The sequence below is a fragment of the Giraffa tippelskirchi genome, chromosome 9 (genome assembly GCF_054371585.1).
Source record: "Giraffa tippelskirchi isolate mGirTip1 chromosome 9, T2T-mGirTip1v1.2.pri, whole genome shotgun sequence".
NCBI classification, from domain to species: Eukaryota; Metazoa; Chordata; class Mammalia; order Artiodactyla; family Giraffidae; genus Giraffa; species Giraffa tippelskirchi.
The window spans coordinates 110,570,239-110,589,905 of record NC_137283.1 but is presented as its reverse complement, the minus strand read 5'-3'; the positions used below and the strand labels follow the sequence as shown (position 1 = coordinate 110,589,905).

General features: G+C 35.2%; 1 protein-coding gene across 45 annotated transcripts in view; it reads right to left on the bottom strand.

The window, feature by feature from the left end:
• The window catches only part of ATG5 (autophagy related 5), a 183,036-nt gene that overhangs the window by 62,429 nt on the left and 100,940 nt on the right, over positions 1–19,667 (bottom strand). For 23 of the 45 annotated variants that reach the window (XR_014064494.1, XR_014064493.1, XR_014064491.1 and 20 more), the window contains exon 7: positions 17,501–17,618. Coding sequence is in view for 39 of the 45 variants with exons in the window: in XM_081526933.1 (XP_081383059.1) it covers positions 17,501–17,618 (118 nt within the window). In the remaining 6 variants the exon portion in view is untranslated. Of the gene's footprint in view, positions 1–23; positions 2,469–17,500; positions 17,619–19,667 lie in introns of those variants that run through there. The other 22 variants (XM_081526902.1, XM_081526899.1, XM_081526938.1 and 19 more) reach the window with 5 other exon arrangements.

Genomic DNA, 19,667 nt, shown 5'->3' with positions numbered 1-19,667 from the left:
TAGAAATAAAGACAGACACAAAATTAATTTAATTTTTTAATAAACCATAAAATTTAAATATTCAAATAAAAAGAAACAAAAATAGATATTTAAGCCCAGAACTAATTTCTGTTTTTATTCTTTGCCTGGGTATCATGGAGGCTTGACTTGCCTGGGACTTGAGTAGAGTGATACAGTTATGATGCTGGTGTAATGGTGAGCAAGTAAGTGAAAAAATGAGAAAAGGCTTGGTAAAATTTACTTTCAGATCTGGAAGTAAAGATCAGTAGCTCACTTGAACCTCCTGCAGAGACCTTACACGGGTCTTGTCTGTGGAAAACTACTATGGCTTACTGCTTGCTCTTACCACACTTGATCTTCTTCACAGCTTAGCACTCCTGGCATTTTGATCCTTTTGCTCACTGAAGCCCACATCAGTCTGTCAAAACATCAAGGGGGAAAATCCCCAAACTGAATAGATGAATAAACACTTTTAATGTGAATAATCATATTCAGACCAACTTCTTTTGAAAAAATACAAGTCAGTGGGTTTTTTTTTTTAATCCTTAAGTAACTCAAATATTACTATTTTTTCTGCCTTACTAAAATGGCACTTTTCATTTTATTGACATTAGCCAATTATTTGCTACTCACTTCTGTTTCTCTCTGATCACAATGCTACCCTATGTTTTTCTTTTTGATTGAGACCTATACTTTCCATTCCAGAATATTTGATCTTTGACTAACTTTGTCTCATCCTGTGAATAAGTCTGCTACTGATTAGTGAAAAAATATCACAAAAGGAGAAAGGAAGCAGTGAGCACTAGTAGGATCTCACTTCAACATTTGTATAACTTTTTTTATGAGAAAAACATTCATTTTTATTTTGGAATCTAAAACCATTATTGTATGATACTGTCTTTTAGAATACTTAGATGGGTTGACATTCAATATGAACGGCAAGTTAGCTCACAAGAAACAAAGTGTAATGCACAAGTTATGTTCAGCTGGTAGAAATCCAGCAGCACGGTAATAAAGTGCAGCAAAAATTTCCTTATTTGAATAACAACTCCAGTAACCTCTGAATATTTTTGGTAACATTAAGGAAAAGCTACTGCAGTCTGGAGATTGGTAATCTTTATACTTCAAAGACAGGCTACCAGGGACCACAGTGAAATATTAGACCTGAGAGGTCAATGAAAAACACTAACTTGAAAAGGAATGGGTTTTCCCAAAAAAATGCAAAATTATACAGATGCTTAAGATACTATAATTTGACAGATTTACAGTGATAAAACAGCAATGATAAACGGTAACATTATTTCAGTACTTTTAGTGTAAAGAACACAGATTTAAAAATTGGCAGCAAAAAATTCTGACAGCTCCTGAGACAAGTTATCCTATGCCCGACATCCATTTCATGCCAATCATGACCAGTCTGAAGGGTGACACACAGAATAAAAACAGTGATCTACTGTAGGTGAGTGAGAAAGGACTGGAAAAGTGACAAAATTATATGTTATTAAATGACAAAACATATTTTGAGGCTTTATTTAAAAATCTCTCATTGTTCATTATCAAAGTTACAAGATTGCATACCAGTAGACAGACTGTAAACATAGGAAATTTTCATTAAGGAAAGATGGGTTTACTGTAATTTGATCTTTTACAAAAAATTACTGAAAGTTATTGATAACAGAATTTCTCTTTTACTTTCTTAAGTCTAATTCTCTTGAAAATTAAACCAATGTTTCCACTCCCTCGAGCTAAAGTTCAACCATGGTCACCTTAGGAAATACCCTTGTTTATTTGTTAATCAGAAATACAAATTGAGTGGCACATATTTCCATTTTCTTCTTAGGCCGAAGGTTTCGGCTTCATTATATTTTACAAGAAAACAGAAGACTTGCAGTGGTCCTGTAAAGTCTTTCATGTCGCAGCTGAGGTTTAATGACGGCAGTGGAGGAAAGCAGTGGTGATGCAAAGTAAGACCAGCCCTAGTGCCCTTATCTGACATGGAATCTTTTTCCTGTTTGGCTTGCAGCAGTGTTTCTGGTCAGGGTGCCTCCACCAAACCTGATTGAAGCAGAAGGGTGACATGCTCTGGTAAATCCTATTTAAGAGGGATTCCATTCAGGAAAATGGTTGATCCTTCAATCTGTTGGTTGCGGGATGATGCTAATATGAAGAAAATTATCCGGGTAGCTCAGATGTTCACTCAGCCACTGCAAAGGTGTTTCCAACATTGGTTCAATTCCATGAATCATTACTTGGTTCTTTTTTTCCCCATCTATTCCAAGAAAGAAATCCAACAATAATCGATGAGTCAAAACAGCTGAAGAAAAAATAATCTGCTGCCTTTGAGAATCCTCAGTGAATCAAATGGATTTTACTGCTTTAACAGGTTAAACCTGGTCTGTTTCCTGCGCAGGAAATGTGGACATGGAGAAAGTTCAAATGTTGCAATATGTATCACCCAAAACAGAAACCTGAGGGTTACAATGAATTCTGATAAAAATTCTGTTGCTATATGTGAAAGTATTCATTCTTTCTTAATTACTGTGCTTACCTAAGATTGACGTTAATGAAACCATAGTGGAGAAAACAGCCCATTATACCCACTGAACAAAATTTATTTTAGTTATACATAAAAAACTGTACTATTAAAAATGGCAGGTGTATGAAGTAGGTCAATACATATTTAAAACATACAAAACAGAAATGTGTCTAGAAGTCATCAAAAATAATATCAGGTTTTTTTTGTTTTTTTTTTTTAAGATCAGTGTTTAAGAAGATGTTTAATGAAATAGTTGGGAGCTGTAAGTTAATTTTCAGTAAAGCTGTTCAAATATGCATGAGAAAATTTGAGAGACATTAGCAGAAGAAGAGTTAAAACTTTAACGAGAAGTAACTAGGAGTCTGACTCAGGGATTTCTGTTTCAGAATCATGAAATCTGATTGATTTTTGTTGATGTCCATTCATTAATTAAAAGGTTGCCGCAATTCACACTTTTTTCCTAAGTTTAAATTTTGTTAAAAATTAAAGATTAGCTTTGTGTCTTTTATGATTTTGGTATAATACACTGACAATCTTTAAAGAAAACGAAGCATGCTTGGTTGCTACAAACACAGAAAGTAAAAAAAAAACAAACTCTTTTTTTTTGGGAAAAAACAAAATAAAACAAAACACAGAATCTTCAAGAAACTGTATCACTCTTTTAGCACAATTCTTGGTTTGTCTCTTAAATCTCTTCAATCTGCAACATCTAAATCTCTCAGCTTCCTGGACACAAAAGACAAGGGAAACAGGGAATTCATGGAACTGTATGAGAGGGAAATACCCCATTTTCCCCCTGTTTCTCTGTTCAAAATGACATCCCTAGTGCTCTAATGTCTAGGCAAAATGGCCTGATGATATATGGTGATAATGGTGCGGCTGGCACCTGAAACAAGAGACCCTTTTAAAGAAATATTTTAAACTTCCTGCTAGAGTCCTGGGAGGTGACAGTCAACAGACTGACAATGAGAAGACATAAAACCACTAGAGAATTGGTAAAAGAATGCCAAAAATAAAGTCCTAATAAACATACTATCAGCCCCAAAGATTACCAAATAAATGTCTCCAGAAAATGTCATAGCTTAAAACAACTCTGGAAGAGGCTATCGCCTTATAATACTACTAACCTAAAAAAAATGCTTTCATTGTTTTGATTTGTCCACCGATCTCTGCTGCATCTGTACATACTTCTTACACAGTTGTGATCACACTACTAATACAATGATTGGTTTTCATAATGATGTGAATCATTTATAACCAAAAGATTAAGCTATATACAGAATACTATAGAAAGCATGGTATTAGTACTTTGAGATTTTAAAATGTTGATACTCAAATCGGATAAACCCTCAGCTATCTGGAATGATTCATTCTTTGTAAGTTCTAGATCGCCAAGGTTTTACTGTATTAAATCTTTCTTAGAATATTTAAAAACATTTCCGGTGCAGTTCTCTTTATAGTCTTATTATATATTTCTTTGAAATATCTTAATATTCTCAGAATCTTCCTCCTACTTAGCACTGAGTCAAAAAAATGAAAGAGCAATGGTGTAAGAGTAAAAGTTCTTTATCTATAAAGTTCTTCCTTAAGCAGGGTCACCTTTGGATAGTATGGAATAGAGTTGAATATCCAGAATACTGTGCCTGCACCAGTATGTAAATGTGCGAGCAAATACAATATGACGCCCAGCATGTCTGAAAGGGACAAGGCTAACACTCAGAGCTACAGAAGAGGACACAGTCTAAGAACAGTACAGCAGAAGCTGGAGAACATAAGCACAATTCACTCTGTAAAACAAACCCAACAAATCACATTATCAGAAACCTGAATAGGCAGCACTGATTCTCTGGTTTAAACTGAGACCACTTTTAATCTGGAACATAAAAGTATCACTAAACATGGACAACTAAGGAAGTGGTCAAGGATTGTCATACCCTTCAACACAACAGCTTAAGATTTTACATACGTAACTTCATCATTGCCTACATTTGTCCAAACATTTCACCTGTGTATATTTATCTTTCTGGTTTTCTGACTTCCTCTGATAACATAACTGTCACCAGAAATATTAGAATGGGACAGTAGTGCCCTGGGAACTATGAAGTAAAGTTTCTCTTTTATGTATCACTGCAGCCTCATGCCTAGCATGGAACCTGACAATAAACATCTTCAGGGCTTGAATCATTTTGCTGCTGGTTAAACACAATATCAGAAATAATGTTTTGAAAATAGTGTCTAGTGGCTACCACTGCTATGGAGAATAAGAGCTCGACTGAAAAAGACCGCTTTGGTTATTAAAACAACAAAAAGTCAGAATGCTTCCTAGTGAGCCAAGATGTATATATGCCATCACGAAGATTCATGTTACCATAAATAACAACAAGCACAACCACACATTTTGGCAATACCAGAACTAACAAAACGAAGCAGTGAAAAATTAGCAGATTCTTTTTCCCCTAACAGAAAGGAAACACTTGATGATACTGCTACTAGAGTAAATCATGTTTTTGGTAAATATATCTTTGTGTTTCAAAATGGGAATCTAGAATTTAATACTTGGGAATAAAAAATATGTCACTACAAAGTAAATGACTCAGGAGAAAAATGTTACTCCACATCTCACCCACTCAGATTTTTAAAAACGTTAGTCTGATACTTTAAAGTAGGCAAACGTTTGACACAGTAATCAAGTGAACTCGTTCTATATGAAATTCTCTCATACAGGGCACTTTTGGGGGGTAACTTTTTATTTGGATATAATTTCTAACTCAGAGAAAAGTTGCAAGAACAGCACAAGGACCTTCTCCTCACCCAGAGTCATCAATTGTTTACATTTTGCCCCATTTGCTTTATCATTTTATGTATATATAATTAATTTCTGAAAGATTTGAGAGTAAATTAGAACCACTGAGTCCTTTACCTTTAAATATTTAAGTGTATACTTTCTAATAAAAATATTTTATATAATCATAGCACAGTTATCAAAATTAAAACATTAACACTGACACTATACTATTATGTAATCACTTCAGTAGTCATTAACTATCCTAATTATTTTTTCTCCAGTCTAGCATCCAGTACAGGAATCATACATTGCATTTAATTTTCAGGTCTCTATACTCTCCTTTAACTTAGACAGCTCTTGGCCTTTCTTTGCACTTCCTAACCTTGACAGTTTTGAAGAATACATGTCGTTATTCTATAGAATGTTCACATAGCAATTTAAAAAACCACCTCTCTTAATTCATGTTGTAAATATAAGAATAGTCATTCATAAATACTTTGAGTTTGTGAATTAAGGAAAAGGACAAAATAAATGTCAGAGACAAGCATTTTCTTTGGAGAGAATAGTAATTAAATTCACTTTAAGAGTCAGATGTTAAATCTAAAGAGATCATATATCTATAAAGAGACTATCACAATAAAATTTCATTTCTTATACTCATCTTACTTATAAGTTCAAGTATTGTAAGACTCAACTCCATAGGTCAGTCTGTAGACCACTGTTCTAAAACAGAGGACTGGTAACATGTCTTCCAGTTCTAGTACATGAGTCTTTTATGGCTAAAAAGCAAAATATTTCTTTTTGAGTTTAAATCAGCATAATACACTAGTTTTGAATTCTCAGGTAAAGCACTCAACCTTCCAAGTCCCAGTTTCCTCCTCCTACAGTGTAGATAAAGAATTCTCATCTCTGGGGTTGCATAGAGGATCAAAGGGGATATCCAAATAAAGCACTCAGCACAGGGCTTGGACACAGTAGGTATTCAATAAAGTGAGTAATATACCAAACGGTATAGAAAAAATGCAGATTCAATTAAGTGACTGGTATGCAAAGGGCTGTGAGAATGTGGCCTCATGTTAATATATACTCTGCATTACTCAGTCTCATTATTATGCAGTGTGGCACAGATTTTATGAATGTGTTAAGGAAAAAAAGAAAAAGACGGCAACAACAAAAACCCAAAGACTCAATCATTATGCAAACAACAAAATGAAATTTAAAAAATTCCTTAAGCACTCTAAGCACTCTGGATTAATCTAGTAGTGCTCTCTACATGTATATTCAGCAAAGCACAGCCTGGATAAATCAAATGAGCCCTACTGTACTATGGTAAAGTTACTTAATAAACTTCAGATATGGTTCTCAGTTTATTTTAAAGATGAAAAATTCAAGGAGGGGAAACAAAAAACCTTCGAAAATCTTTGCTACACAAGTCAAAGTATACCACTGTTAGAGAACTTAACAGTAGGTGATAAATCTGCCTTTTAAAGATTTCTATTAGCAATGGCTCGGGCTTCCCAGGTGGTGCAGTGGTAAAGAAAGAACCTGCCTGCTACTGCAGGAGATTCAAGAGCTGTGGGTTCAATCCCTGAGTTAGGAAGATCCCCTGGAGAAGGAAATGGCCACCTACTCCAGTATTCTTGCCTGGAAAATTCCACAGACAAAGAAGCCTGGTGGGCTACAGTCCACGGGGTCACAGTCAGACACAACTGAGCATGCATGCAAAGCAAATTAGCAATGGCTCACAGCCTTCCCCATCCAAATCTGGTTTTTAGCCATTACTTTTAAGCCAATCATCAACACGGAATATGACCTAAGTGTCTTTAAAAACAGGTTATGTGAGATTCTAGAAAGATGCATGAGTTTCACTCTTACTGTTAGTATGTGTAACTAAATATGTGAAACTTCTGAATTTAAAGGAAGCTAGAGAAATGGATGATGTATCTTTTAAGGGAAAGTGCTTTTAATCAGAAAATTTCAGATTAGTAACTTGTTTTTTAGTTCACACTTATGAATATGGAGTAATAGAAATTTAAGGCCAGAGATCGTAACTACTGTGTTTAGATCTGTGGCTTCACATATATATTTTATAGTTCAGCAGAAAATGCCTCAATTTGCTATCTTGGAATGTGTGTGATGCTGAAAGGTAAAACTTCTGCAAAATACTTGATCATTAGGAAAAACAAAAAGATGAGCTTTTTAACTGCCACTATTCTGAACAATTTTGTCCTGTCTGACAAATTCTTTAACCTCTGATATGTTCATTAGTAAAATGCCAACTAATTGAATCCATCGACATGAAAAACCACAGGCTGAAATCTGAAATGCATACATCATGCTGAAGGATTCTGACTCAGCCTCAGCGGTAATAGTCAGCGAGGTCAGGTCAAAGAGGGTTAAACCAAGCCAGGATATAGCCAAAGGAATACATCAAACGCTGATTTTAAAAGGGCAATTAATCTTAGACAGAAACGCTTCCTGGGGAATGAGATCTCAATCTTAAGAGCACACTACATGATGTAGCAGTAAAAATGAACATATACAAGCTTACGGAGCTTTTATCCTAGGATCACAAACAGAAGGAAAGTGCTGTTTATCAGAGAAATACAAACTCATTTAAAAATACTTACATTAACTTCTTCCGGATCTATACTCACTTAGTAGTATAGGTTTTAATGAACATATCACAGTTAATATAGATCACATATCTTTTTCCATGCAAAAATTTATATATATGTTAATTATTTCTGTCCAAAATATTGCCAGAGCTTTGACTCTTAACATATTATATAAGATTTTCAAAACATGTCTATGTTAATTCTTTCATTGCCCTGCTTATAACCTTTATATTTCTGAGGAAGTAATAAACCAAAATTTAAACTTAACTCCCCAAATCAGCTATTATTATAAAAAGAACATTGTATTAAGTGACTGTAAGACCATTTAAATAAACTGATTAAATGTCTCCTAATAAGACAAAAGTGTGGTATTAAGTTACAAACTTAAACTTGTTCATTTCAAGAAAACTCCCCCCAAAACCAAAATACAACTTTGAAAATATAGCTCAAATGTTTTTGATCTGCTTTCATAAAAGGATCCAGTAATTCCAGTTGGGTGTAATAGGGCCTATTAATATATGTCAGGTATGAATTACAGAATAGTTCAGAACTAATTGTTTTATTTAAAATATAGGCAATAATCACACTGTTTATGTATGGTCAGATTAAGGTCTCATAGGACTTGCTTTAACAAAGAGATGACTTGCTTTTAATCTCCTGCATGTGCTATTATTTTGTTAAAGAAATTCTGTTTTCTAGTGCTAAAGACGAAATGTTAACTTGCAAGTATCTGTTCCCACTTTTGAAAAAGTCAGGTTGATTCATTTAACGTCTCAGGATCTAGATAAAGGAAATCAGAAGCCTCTCCTGACAGGCCCAGTAATCCTATCTTTGCTAATGGAGAATAATGAAAATAAGCAGTTAATTATTTCTTTGATTTTAGAAAAGACATATGTCAACGGATTGAGTCATTAACAGATTTTGTACTACCAAAATTAGTTCATGGTACCCACGTACTGGGACAAACCACAGAGATGGAGGGAGAATGACACAAGGCAAAGAGTCTGATTCAGTTTAGAATTTGATGGCATAATAATAAATTTAAGAAAATTACCAAGTTTAAAATAAGTCTCAATAAGTTTCTTCTGTCCAAAATTAAATATAGTACATCTTTGTTAATGAGGGCTGCGTCTGAAGAACTTCTTGTATTACCATTGTGTGTGGCACTGTATCATTTCTCTTATATCGGGAGACAGAAAACAGGGACGAGCAGAGAGTGTTAGGCTGAGACTGCAGTCCAGTGACCATTCCCACACGGCAGGCTCACGGTACCTTAGCAAGGCTACAAATGGGCTTTCCACAGTTTACTTGTAATTCTTTCTTCACTCATTTAAAATCTGTTTTCATTCCAGTATTCTTTTGTACCTTCACACTGTCTGATTTAGAAAATCATTTAGTAGTAGGTTGTGTTTTTTTTTTAATGGTTCTTCCTCTATAAAATAGAAAGAATTACTAAAACTGAAAAATTATTATTATTCTTACTCCTAAACCCTCATCCTGATGAAGTCTGAAGGTTTTATGTTTCTGTGGCATGAACTGGCGAGTCTGAAATGCCACCTCTCTGGGCAGTCAATGTCATCATGCTGACAAAAGTGCCAATTTGAAGTTCAAACTTCAAACTGAAGGATCTGTCTCAGATGAATACTGTGAGACTTGGATGTTTCTTTTTTTCTAATTGCTTTATGTATGAAAAAAGTGATTACAAACAAAGAGTTAATTCACTTTATAAATAATCTAAGCATATGCTACAGAGCTAAGGAGAAAAAAAACATGAATACATCATCTTTTTTAAATTTTATAAACTATTCTGTGGTTTCTCATAAAGCATGTCAAAAATAAAACAGTGTAATTTTCAAGTTAGATGACCTAGATGGGGTATTGTGACACTCTAGCCTCAGTTGTTAAAATTATCTTCTAATGTCCTAACCAAGCAAACAAAAGATCAATCTTAGTCACTTAGTTCCTCAATGCTTTCTCCCACACCTCTGACCTCACTAAAAATCTTCTGTACTTTTATAGGAGAGAAATACAAAAATAAAGTGAGTCTTTCAGCAAAATAGAGTAGGGACATTTTAAATCAGCATTTCAGAGTAGACATTACCCCTCAGCAGCCTGCCCCTGGGTGAAGGAGTCTACTTCAGTGGTCATGTGATATGTGTGGCCTGGTCCTCCCTTTGCAACAATTTCTGCTCATCTTTTAAGACCTGGCTCAGTCTTTACTATCCACTCCAGAATGGATAATATTCCTAATATCCTTTGCATATCTCTATTCCTACACATATCACTTTCAGTCCACTCCAACTGGACTAGTTTCTTAAAAGCAGGGATGCTATCTTACGTATCTGAGTAACCCCAGTGTCAGAAGACAGTATGACGTGAAGAAATTGACTGATGACTAATGAAAACTACAACATCAAAGGGAACCCGAAAGTTCAATGGAAGTTGGGAAGGGGCTCAAAGAGTAAATAAAATCCTGGGAAGCAGGGAAGAAATGGAAAAAGGCAAGCAGCAAGAAGACTGCACTTGCTGGTAAGAGCGATGCTAGGAACCTTGACTCATTTCCCATCAAATGTAAGCCTTTCCCTTAACATACACTCCAGTTGTACAATGTGAAATATAAATTCAGGATCACAACAGCCCAACTGCTACAGAGGACTAAAATAGACAGCCAATGAGAATTTGCTATATGACTCAGGAAGCTCAAACCAGGGCTCCGTAACAACCTAGAGGGGTGGGAAGGGGAGGGAGGTGAGGGATGTTCAAGCGAGAGGGGATGTGGGTAAACCTACAACTGATTCATGTTGATGTTTGGTAGAAACCAATACAACACTGTAAAGCAATTATCCTTCAATCAAAAATAAATAAATAAAAAAATACAACAATAACAAAAAAGCAAGAATGGACACTGTTTTATTTTTATAATCCTAACTTACTAGGTTTTTATGCATTACATTAGACAACTGGGAAATAAAATATATTTGGGCAAAGACTGTAAGTTTTTTGTATTCTCCAAAGTAAAAGAACAAAAGTTCTGATTTTTAGATTTAAAAAAATTTTGGTTATATTGTTTCTAATGGACAAAGAAATACTTCACTTCAAGCCTGCTACAGAAGCTCAGCACTCTGAGTCATTTTAACTATTGCTGACATCACAGAAAAAATTTACCTGAGTTCACCTTTGGTTATTTCCTGTTACCTTGGCTAACTTCTCAAGCCACTTGAAAAACAACAAAAAAAGAATCACATAAAGCAGCTCATCATTAATTATAAGAAAAAAGACCTAAAGCATGTCTTCATGAGTATTAGTACATTCTACCTTTGTATGATGAAACAAGGCAAAATTCCTTCATGCATGAATCACCTGTCATAAGGAGCAATAGACAATGGTGCCACATAACTTTTATGAAGCACTTTCTCTTTTAATCATGTGATGACAGCAAGTTCTTTTCCAAACACACCCAATCTAAGTCTTTCGCTTTCAACTTAAGTTGGGTGCAGGTGTTTCAAAATGCTTCATGACTGACAATATCACAGGTGTGCTGAACCAGACAGTCAATAGTTCTTTACTGAAAGAATGACTTGATGTTTTGAATACTTCCCATAGATCCTGAAGTGACAGTTATTTTCCAAAGAGGTGACAAACAGAAGAGGCAAATAAAAGTTTTTCCAAAGATAAGATATTCATGTGAGAAATGTGGCCTGGCGTGAAAGGTAACATCAAGAGGACCTCAAAAGTAGAGGTGCTATTTATAGCATTTCAGTGAAGTGTGTGTATGGTCCCTGATTGACACAAGCATGTGAGAGTTTGGGAAGAAGTCTGTCACACAAAGATTTTCACGTTAAGAGGCGAGTTTGTGGATTAAAGTTGTTGAGTGTCTACCTCACTGCCCTCTCGTTAAAAAAAAAGGGCGGGGGGTGGGGGAGTCATCTTGTGTATTCTTTAAGAATGGATGGGCAGGTAGGGAAGGTTAGAAATTTAGGAGAGAATAGTCTTTAAAAGAATAAAAAAGCCTCACAAATGTGTGTGCCATTCTGGTGCGGGATGACAATAACTTGTCTGTGCTGTGATCTGGGTGTGGGAATGAACAAAACGCACGAAGGTGTGTCCTGACAGAATGTGTCGGCCCAAAGCATGTGATTGCTTTTCATCTACATGCCAAATGTCATAGACATAATTTTCATATTCAACAAAAAGAATAGCCAGAATTATACACAGGAACACTACAATAACAGAAGCTCAAGTCCGTAAGATCATACCAGGGGTAAAAGAGAGTACGGGTCATGCATGTAGGCCAGGTTAGGTACTAAACACAAACCAAAGAGAGTTAAGAGAAAGTAAAGATTGCAGAATGTTATTTTAAAGTATACAAAAAAGTGAAAAGGTGAAAATGAAAATAAATGGCAGCACAGTAAAGTGGAAAAACCAATGGACCAGGAGATGGAGACTTGACTTCCAAACCTAGTTCTACAATGAAGCAGCTAAGAAACCTTGGGCCAATCATCTAAAAAACTAAGAGAATGAACTAAAATAACTTTAAGTTCCAACAGTTATGCAATTATTTAAAGATGTGAAATACAAAATTAACAGCCAACCAATTTCTTCCTGCTCTCCCTCCATTAAATTTCTTTCATCTTTCTGTGGATTTGCTGATAACTGTGCTGTCCATTGTGCACCTTACAGTACAACAGTTTTAAGATTTTGAGTCTCATTGTGATGTTCTCACTCAACAGTCAAAGATCTTAAAAAGAAGTATATTTACATGACACAATGTTTTGGAAAGTAGATTGTCAAAAAACATCTAAGGAAAGTACAATAAGGTGGCCATTTCAATACTAAGCTTTAGCTTAAATTTCATTTTTTCAAAAATTTTATATTTATTTATTTTTTAATTGAAGGATAACTGCTTTACAGAATTGTGTTTTTTCTGCCAAACATCAATATGAATCAGCCATAGGTATACATATATCCCCTTCTTCTTGAACCTCCCTCCCATCTCGCTCCCGATCCCATCCCTCTAGGTTGTTACAGAGCCCTGCTTTGAGTTCCCTGAGTCATACAGCAAATTCCCATTGGCTATCTATTTTACGTACGATAATGTAAGTCTGCATGTTACTTTCTCCATACATCCCACCCTCTCCTTCTTCCCCCACCCCTGTGACTATAAGTCTGTTCTCTATGTCTGTGTCTCCACTGCTGTCCTCCAAATAATTTCATCAGCACCATCTTTCTAGATTCCATATATATGGATAGTATATGATATTTGTTTTTCTCTTTCTGACTTACTTCACTCTGTATAATAGGCTCTAGGTTCATCCACGCATCAGAACTGACTCAAATGCATTCCTTTTACGGTTGAGTAATATTGCATTGTATGTATGTACCACAGCTTCTCTATCCACTCATCTGTTGATGGCCATCTAGGTTGCTTGCTAAGTCGCTTCAGTCGTGTCCGACTCTGTGCAACCCCATAGACGGCAGCCCACCAGGCTCCCCCATCCCTGGGATTCTCCAGGCAAGAACACTGGAGTGGGTTGCTATTTCCTTCTCCAATGCATGAAAGTGAAAAGTGAAAGTGAAGTCGCTCAGTCATGTTCTAGCTATCGTAAATAGTGCTGCAATGAACATTGGGGTACATGTGTCTTTTTCAATTTTGATTTCCTCAGGGTATATGCCTAGTAGTGGGACTGCTGGGTCATCTGGTGGTTTTATTCCTAGTTTTTAAAGGAATTTCCATACTGTCTTCCATAGTGGCTATATGAATTTACATTCCCACCAACAGTGCAAAAGGGTTCCCTTTTCTCCACACCCTCTCTAGCATTTATTGTTTGTAGACTTTTGGGGGATGGCCATTCTGACTGGTGTGATTTCAATTTACTCTTAATTGATAAAATCATTTTTTAATTAAAATACTATAAAGTACTCAAAAAGAGAGAAAAATATAGTGCAGAGAAGTGAATAACTGAAGGCAATGCCTGCAGTGGGGGCAGCCTATGAGTCCCATCTGTCAGAAATAAAAATGATTCATCTCTTAACTTCAAATGGAAAAACTAGTCTATATGCCCAAATCTTTAAGAATTTGGCAAATCAGACATTAAATAGATTAAAACACACACAAACACACACACGCACGCACGCACACACACACACACTCTTACAGTATGGAGAAAACAAACTGCAATGGTAAGATTATTCCTAAAGTTACTGGGAATATCCCAGTCCAAATTTCTACAACTTGAGTTCAAAAATAAAACTTTAACCATCCCTGTTTGTCTCTGGAGAGGGGAACCAAGTCAGGGTTTTATGTATAGGAGTTGAGATAGAGACTTTTCACTAAATTCTTTTATATACTTTTGGATTTTGGAACTATACAAATGTATCGTCTACTAGAAAAAAATTTTGATTATTTAACTGAACACAATATGTAAAAAGCCTTGATAAATAGGATTTCATCAAAATAAAATATTTTTTACTCTTCAAAAGAAAATGAAAAGATAAGTCCCAGACTAGGAGAAAATAATCACAAATCATGTCTGGTAAAGGACTTAACAGGCAGAATACATGAATAACTCTCAAAACTCAGTAATAAGATACAACAAAAAATAAGAAAAGGATTTACATGAGACATTTCATCAAATATATCCATGAATAACAATAAGCACATGAAAATACTCAACATCATTAGTCATTAGGGAAATTTAAAAAAAGTGAGTTACCACTATACAACAAGCACTAGGATGGCTATAAGACAAAAAAATATATACAATGGTGAGAACGTGAAGAAACTGGAATCCCCATTCATTGTGGGTAGAACTGTAAAATGATGCAGCCACTTTTGAAAAGTTTAGCAGTTTCTTTAAAAAATTAGCCATAAACCTACCATACAATTCAGCCATTCTACTCCTAGGGATCTACTCAAGAAAAATGAAAATATATGCCTGTATATGGATGTTTAGAGCAGTATTATTCATAAAAGTGAAAAGGTGGAAACTCAAATGCCTATCAATTGGTGAATAAACAAAATGTGTCACCCAACTGGAATACTATTCAGTAATAAAAAGGAACAAACTACTAATTTATACAATATGAATGAAACCCAAAAACATCAAGTAAAAGAAAAAAACAATTGCAATTTTGTGTAACTCCCTTTATGTGAAATATCCAAAGGAGTTAAATTTGAGACAGAAAGCTGACCAACAGTTGTCATAATTGGCAGCAGCAGAAGAAATTAGCTACAAACACACACGGGAACTTTTGAGGTGATAGAAGTATTATAAAACTAGATTGTAGTGATGGTTTATAAATTAAATAAAAATCACTGAATGGCAGAACAATCACTTAATGCAAACTCTTACTGAAAATGAAGACTAGGTAGCGATAAAGATAGATTAGGATTCTAAGACAGTATTATAATCAACTTGCTGTTAATTATGTCATGATTCAAAGATCACAAATAATGTTTCAAGTAATGACACAAAGAATTCAGTAATTGAAATACTGAGTAAACACTTACCTAGCATTAGAGATATGAGGATGAGTATGACCGTAACAGAAACTTTGCCTAGTATAGTACTATTGTGTGCTTTGTCGCTCAGTCGTGTCTGACTATTTGTGACCCCATGGACTGCAGCCTGCCAGGCTTCTCTGTCCATGGGCACTCTCCAGGCAAGAATACTGCAGTGGGTTGCCATGCCCTCCTCCAGGGGACCTTCCCAACCCAGGGATCAAACCCAGGTCACCCACATTGCAGGTGGATTCTTTACTGACTGAGCCATGAGGGAAGCCCAAGAATACTGGAGTGGGCAACTTATCCCTTCTCCAGGGGATCTTCCCAACCCAGGAATCGAACCGGGATCTCCTGCATTACATGCAGATTCTTTACCAGCTGAGCTGCCACAGAAGCTGACAATTACATAGTAAGGCCTTATAAACTCTCTTTCTCTCTCTTTCTCCATAGATATAGCTATACATATACATATACATATACATATATATATATATATCTACATGAAACTTGTTGCTTTTTGGTTGCACCACATGGCTTGTCAGACCTTAGTTCCTTGACCAGGGACTGAACCCATGCCCCCTGCAGTGGAAGTGCAGTCTTAACCACTGGATCACCAGAGAAACTTACTCAACTTTCATAGCTTTGGGTAGTAGTCAATGATCTTTTTTATCAGTCCCTTCTGGAACTGGTTCTGGTGGTATTTAGATGTCCCTCTTCTTCCCTCCTATTGAGCCTTTGTGCATTTTCAAAGTGCTAGATACACACAGAAATGCCAGGAAAAGGAAGCATATTTGATTGACAGGCCAAACGGCACATATTCTGAGCTCCATATTCTTTGTTTAGTCTTTTAGTCTGGAATGTCAATATTCCTCCCAATCCTATTACTTCTAATTCTACTGAGTAGGCAAACCAATTCCATAGATACTAAACGCTTCTTGAACTATGTGATATAGTTACAAGTCATGTAAATAATACTGCCATCACCCCAACGTAGGATATGTTAATAAGAAACACAGCATTATCTACTGAAGTATTACCTTTGCACTTATTAATGCCTTACCTCTTACCATAAAAGATTTAAAGTAGTAAGTTTTTAATGTTTTTCTATATAACATATACAAGTCTAGGCAACACATTAACAAACACAGCAATATGCCACTGAAATTTTTCCTACAGCACAGTAACCAACAATAAGACAAGTCATTCAGTGATAGGGGGATAGTCAAATTATGGCACATAGATACCAAGGGCCATGGCATTTTTAAAAATGGCTTTAAAGAATTTTTAAGAACTATCATATTATATCAGGTGGAAAAAAGGAGGACATATAAATTTACGCACATACACCCTCTCAAGTATTCAAGTATATATCTGCGTGTGTGTATCAATAGTAGTCTCTATGACTTAGGGGTTTACGGCATTTTTCCCCTAGTTTTCCGCATTTTCCTTGTGTTTCTTTTGCTGCAATTAAGCGATTTTTCTATTTTTCCTCTGCTTACAGGAAAACAATTTTAACCTAAGTTACAAAATAAGGACTATAAAACAGGACAAGTTTTTGACTAGCCTTGTGAAATGTTAAATCCTAAGAGAATAATGTTCAGTAAAACATTAAAGAATAGCAATAACTTCAAATAAAATATGTATCCATTACTCAATATTTTGAACTTTAAAATATCAACCAAACATAAGACTTTTTAAAAAAACACTCTCTCTTATTTCTTTAGAATGATGAAACACAATGCAAGATTAAAAATACAACGTTTACCAGAACTGAATTCACAAATGAAAAACACAGGACCCCAAAATATAAGAGAGTGACTTTAAAACCATATTTCGGTTTGCTAAAGAGAGTGAGTTTCTTATTCTGTTAGTGTCAATAACTTATGAAATAGTTAAGTATTAAGTGCTTCTGTTTCAAAAGATTTTTCCTTATAAGATAATGAAAATATCTTACACTGAAGTAACTAATAAATGTTATTTATACATACAGAATTCTTATGTTACTTCAGTAACGAAGAGGAATGAAAGAAACGTTTTAATGTTATCAATTATATTACCTTCAGGAGCAACTGCAGAAGGACAGACTTCTTTGAGGAGATCTCCTAGTGTATGCAATTGTCCATCTGCAGACACAGGTCGAAAAAGCTTCTGAATGAAAGGCCGTTCAGTTGTTGTCTATTTGAGAAATCAAAAAAGGGTCCAAACAATTAAGTCTCTATTGCTACAAGCTATGAATTAATACATTAGAAATTTAAAAGTGGCATGGGATGCCTTCTGATACAGATACAGTGTAATCAGAAGCATACAACATCACACATGTGGTATTACGGCTAAAGATGCTTAACACAGACCCAAGTAAATCTAACCACAGGAGGCAATAAAGCTAATTCAGAACATGCAGCACTTTAAACACAGCTGACTTGGACACAAAAAAAGTCAGAGGCAGCAAAAAAAGAAAAAGATTAAAAGGGACTGACAAGATATCACAACTAAATACAAAACATAAACTCTGACTGAATACTGGACTGGAGAAAGGAATTTAAAAAGATCATTTATAAAAGAAATTTTTGAAATAACTGGGGAAATACCAGATGAACACTAGATAATATTAGATTAATGGTGCATTTCTTAGGTGTGATAATGTTTTATACGGACAATATCCTTACTGTTAAGAAATTCATGATCAGATGTTCAGGAATTAGGTACCATGATGTCTGAAACCTACAATCAAATGGTTAGGGGAGGGGAGAGAGAGCGTGTGTATAGAAAAAGAGACAACAAATGTAAAAAAAGGTTAATTACTGGTGACTCCAGGTGAAGGGTCTTATATGGTCTAGTTGTTTTACTATTTTAAAACTTTTCTATAGGTTCAAAAATTTCAAAATAATAGGTACATTTCCTCTGACAATTGTTATTATTAGCACTGTCATAATTGATTGCTAACAACTTCAACATCTCACTCCTTCAAAGAATTAGGTTTAATTTTCTCAAACTCCCTGTCTAGAAATACAGCAACAATGATGGAAGCCTTCCCGTGACAGAGCGCAGAAGCTCTGGAATCAGCCAGTCTATGAGTAACAGCACTGTCATTATGAGTTCTGTGATCTCGTACCCAGTTTCTTTGGAAATTTGGGACCTTTCCCATCTCTGAAGTTTGTTCTAGGAATAACGGGAGACCTGTGCCAAGTACTGAATAAATGATAAAGAGAATAACACCCACCACAACTCTTAACTGTTTTTTTCATTTTAAGATGCTAAGTTTCTGTTTTAAGCTTCTTGGAATGAAAAATCATAAAAATCTACAGGAACAGAGTAATACCTTATATTTTATAAGAAAATGATTTCAAATACCTAGCCATTAAAGGTAACCTTTTTTGGGGGGGGGCTTATTCTTAAATCACAGAGGCATACCCCAACTTCTTCAAGACAACTTTTACCAGATTTGGTTAAAAAGAAGAAGAAAATCTGATTTTAAGTATAGACATGAACTAAAATGTAAGAAAAGCTAAATGTGGTGCAAGTATGTGACTACTTCTCCTGGCTTTATACTGTGTGTTCAGTGAATACATAATGAATGTCAAAATAGTATTAAAATAATACAGTTGAACGTATATGGAAAGCATGAGAAAAACTAAAATTTAATAAATATGCATTAAATATAATGCAATTCACTTCACTAATTGAATCCTTCATTTTTTAGAAGTATAACTGAACAGGGAACTCTACTCAATACGTGATAATGGCCTATACAGGGAAAGAATCTAAAAAACAGTGGATCTACGTATATGTATAACTGATCCACTTTACTGTACACATGAAACTAACAGAAAACTGTAAATCAGTTATACCCTAAAGGTTTTTTTAAAAAAGTGTGATTGATACCCTTCAATTTAGAAAGCTCATACTTTTCCCACAGGTGAAACTAAGAATATTATGAACAATCAAGGATTCACTATGTGAAGATGATACAGGTTTGAGGAGTTCAGAGAAGAAAGAAATGAATAGGGGACAGCAGTAATCATTTAAAATAGCCACCACCCACTTAGGGCTTTCTATCTTCCAGGCAATGAAGAGGCTTTTAAGACTTTTTAGCAAAGGAAGTGACGTGATGAAAGAGGATTTTTTTTTTGAAGGCTAATGGAAAGCAGCACTGTGTACAATGACTTGGTGAAGAGGTAACATTAGGATGACCGGTGAGAGGCTGTCTGAATGATGCAAGCCTAT